This window comes from Myotis brandtii, unplaced genomic scaffold (assembly GCF_000412655.1).
Source record: "Myotis brandtii unplaced genomic scaffold, ASM41265v1 scaffold178, whole genome shotgun sequence".
Classification (NCBI taxonomy): Eukaryota; Metazoa; Chordata; class Mammalia; order Chiroptera; family Vespertilionidae; genus Myotis; species Myotis brandtii.
In genome coordinates, this window is record NW_005356599.1 from 293,623 (window position 1) to 296,066 (window position 2,444).

A 2,444-nucleotide genomic window follows, 5' to 3' on the forward strand; every position below is an offset into this window, starting at 1 on the left:
ACTGAAAGTTCCCAGGTTCGATTCCAGTCAAGGGCATGTGCCTTGGTTGCGGGCACATCCCCAGTGGGAGGTGTGCAGGAGGCAGCTGATCGATGTTTCTCTCTCATCGATGTTTCTAACTCTCTATCTCTCTCCCTTCCTCTTTGTAAAAACTTAATAAAAATATATTTAAAAAAAAGATAAAACCCAAAGCCTGGCCTTCACTTGTAAGCCATGTGTGACCCAATTCTGGCATCCTCATTAACTTTCAGTCACACTAATTGTTGTTATTGCCAGGCAATCTAGCCCAATTGCTAAGTGCAGGGACTGTGAGTTGGACAGATGTGTATTCCAGATTTACCTCTACTACTTATTTGCTGTGTGACCTTGGGTAGGTGAAGGAACCTCTTTGAATCACAGATCCTGAACTGCTTTGTTTGATCATGTTCCTCCCTTCCTCAAAACCCTTCCATGGCTTCCCAAAGCACTTCAGGATAACATTCGAACTCCTCAATCCAGCCTAAAGGCCCTGCAGGGTCTGGTCTTTGCTGACCTCTCAAACCTCATCTCAAAACATTTCCTTTCTTCAATCTTTCCACTCTCCTGCTCCTCTCTCCAACTGGGAGACTTCAATTTTCTAAACTGGTCAAGCTTTCTTGCTTCCAAGCCACTGTACATGCTGTTCCTTCTACCAGGAACACTTAACTAGCGCTTCATCCTCACTTTATGTCTCAGCTCTGATTTCTCCTCCTCCAGGAAGCCCTCCTTGACTTCCCAGGGTAGGTCAGCTGGGAGTCATCACTGTCTATGAGTCTGTCTTCCCCAGTGGACTATGAGCCCCAGGAGGGCAGGGCTGAGGATTCCTCAATCACAGATAGAAACACTGAGGTTTGATTCACACTAAGAACAAAGGTCCAGATTATTGTGTTTCTTTCTTGCTTAAGACTCCCAAATGCTGGCCCTGGCCAGATAGCTCAGTTGGTTAGAGCACCATCTTGATACACCAAGGTTGTGGGTTCAAACCCTGGTCAGGGCACATACACTTCCCCACTGGACTGTGAGCCCCAGGAGGGCAGGGCTGAGGATTCCTCAGTCACAGATAGAAACACTGAGGTTTGGTTCACATTAAGAACAAAGGTCCAGATTATTGTGTTTCTTTCTTGCTTAAGACTCCCAAATGCTGGCCCTGGCCAGATAGCTCAGTTGGTTAGAGCACCATCTTGATACACCAAGGTTGTGGGTTCAAACCCTGGTCAGGGCACATACAAGAATTAACCAATGAATGCATAAATAAGTGGAACAACAAATCAATGTCTCTCTCTCTCTCTCAAAACCAATAAATAAAATTTAAAAAAAGACTCCCAAATGCCTTCAAGATGAAGTCCAAAGTCTGACCTTCAATGTGTCCCCAACACTACCCACCATAGGACAGTGCCTGGGGAATAGCTGTATAAGAAATAATAACCTAGACTCAAGGCTAAGTGGAAAATCGTGTACTCAGCTCTCTACATCTCCTCAACTCGGCATGACCTTGGGGGTTACCAAACCTCGGTGAGACTTTGACTTATAAAATAGTGAAGCAGTCCGTACCTCACAGCATTGGCAATTATATCAGAAGCTAATAATGAATGTTCAAGAGGTCATGTTCTAAGCAATTTATGCATATTAATTCACTTCATCTTTACAGCAACCTTTGGGTAGCAACTACTTTTTATCCCCATTTTACAGATGCAGAAACTGACCTGCAGTAACTTACCCGAAATGACACAGCTGAGTGGCAAAGTTGTGATTTGAACGCAGTCTGCCTCCAGAGTCACTACCCTACAAGACGTTTAATTGAAATGATGCCTGGCCCTAGCTGGTTGGCTCAGTGGAGAGAGCATTGGCCCGCGGACCAAAGGGTCCCTGGTTGGATTCGGTCAAGGGCACGAGCTGTGGGCTCGATCCCCAGGAAGCAGCCAATCAATGATTCTCTCTCATCACTGATGTTTCTAACTCTCTCCCCCTCTCCCTTCTTCCTCTCTGTCAATAAAAATATATTTTAAAAAAAGATTCTATCACAAAATTTAAAAAAAGAAGAAGAAAAGAAATGATGCCTGAGCTGATGATTCTGGGTGTGGACTCTGGGGCCAGGCCTCCTAGGTCTGGGTTCTGTTCCTGACTCTGACAGTCACTAGCGGTGGAACCCGAGGCAAATCATTTCACTTTTCTGAGCCTCAGTTTCCCCAGGTTTAAAATTGGGATAAAGACAGCATCCCCCTAGCAGGGCTGTAGTGAGAAGCTGATGAACCACCTAGAGGGCTTGGACCAGTGCCAGGCACACAGCAGACTCTTGCTACGGTGATGCTTAAGGAACTCACCTGCCCCTCGGTCTTCCCTGCGGTCCTCGGACAACACATAGCGTTGGGTGTAGGCACTTGGGGCCAGCGGCTGTGAGGGGGGCGCCGCTGGGGGCTGCTCCGCCC

General features: G+C 46.7%; 1 protein-coding gene across 1 annotated transcript in view; it reads right to left on the bottom strand.

The window, feature by feature from the left end:
* The window catches only part of MYPOP (Myb-related transcription factor, partner of profilin), a gene marked incomplete at its 5' end in the record, with an annotated part of 8,016 nt that extends 5,574 nt beyond the window's left edge, over positions 1–2,442 (bottom strand). The window contains one exon of the mRNA XM_005863433.2: positions 2,340–2,442. Within this exon, the coding sequence (XP_005863495.1) occupies positions 2,340–2,442 (103 nt within the window). The remainder of the gene's footprint in view (positions 1–2,339) is intronic.
* Between the last annotated feature and the right edge of the window lie 2 nt (positions 2,443–2,444).